This window comes from Eimeria mitis, genomic scaffold (assembly GCF_000499745.2).
Source record: "Eimeria mitis Houghton genomic scaffold, Emh_scaff2476, whole genome shotgun sequence".
In the NCBI taxonomy this organism is placed as follows: domain Eukaryota; phylum Apicomplexa; class Conoidasida; order Eucoccidiorida; family Eimeriidae; genus Eimeria; species Eimeria mitis.
Genome location: NW_013570815.1, coordinates 6,057 through 6,502, shown reverse-complemented (window position 1 = coordinate 6,502; position 446 = coordinate 6,057). Strand labels below are relative to the sequence as shown.

General features: G+C 53.4%; 1 protein-coding gene across 1 annotated transcript in view; it reads left to right on the top strand.

Annotated features, from left to right (window-relative positions):
• The window catches only part of EMH_0054390 (uncharacterized protein), a gene marked incomplete at both ends in the record, with an annotated part of 480 nt that extends 422 nt beyond the window's left edge, over window positions 1-58 (top strand). The window contains one exon of the mRNA XM_013497112.1: window positions 3-58. Coding sequence (XP_013352566.1) covers window positions 3-58 — 56 coding nt within the window. The remainder of the gene's footprint in view (window positions 1-2) is intronic.
• Window positions 59-446: the final 388 nt, after the last annotated feature.

Genomic DNA, 446 nt, shown 5'->3' with positions numbered 1-446 from the left:
GCAGCAGCAGCAGCAGCAGCAGCAGCAGCAGCAGCAGCAGCAGCAGCAGCAGCAGTAGGAGATGCAGATGCAGCAGCAGGAGGGCAGATGCAGCAGCAACAACAATAGCAGCAGCAGCAGCAGCAACAACGGCAACAGCAGCAGATGCAGCAGCAACAACAGCTGCAACAGCAACAGCAGCAACAGCAGCAGCAGCAGCAGCAGCAGCAACAGCAGCAGCAGCAGCAGCAGCAGCAGCTTACCCGCCAGAAGTCCGAATCTTCTCCCGGGGTAATTCTTAAGATGGTATCAAGGAATACTGCAGCAACACACAAACCCTAAACCCTAAACCCTAAACCCTAAACCCTAAACCCTAAACCCTAAACCCTAAACCCTAGACTTTTAGGTGCCCCAACGATCGCTTAGAAGGTTCCGCCTTTTACTCTGTTTCTACCAGGGGGTTTATT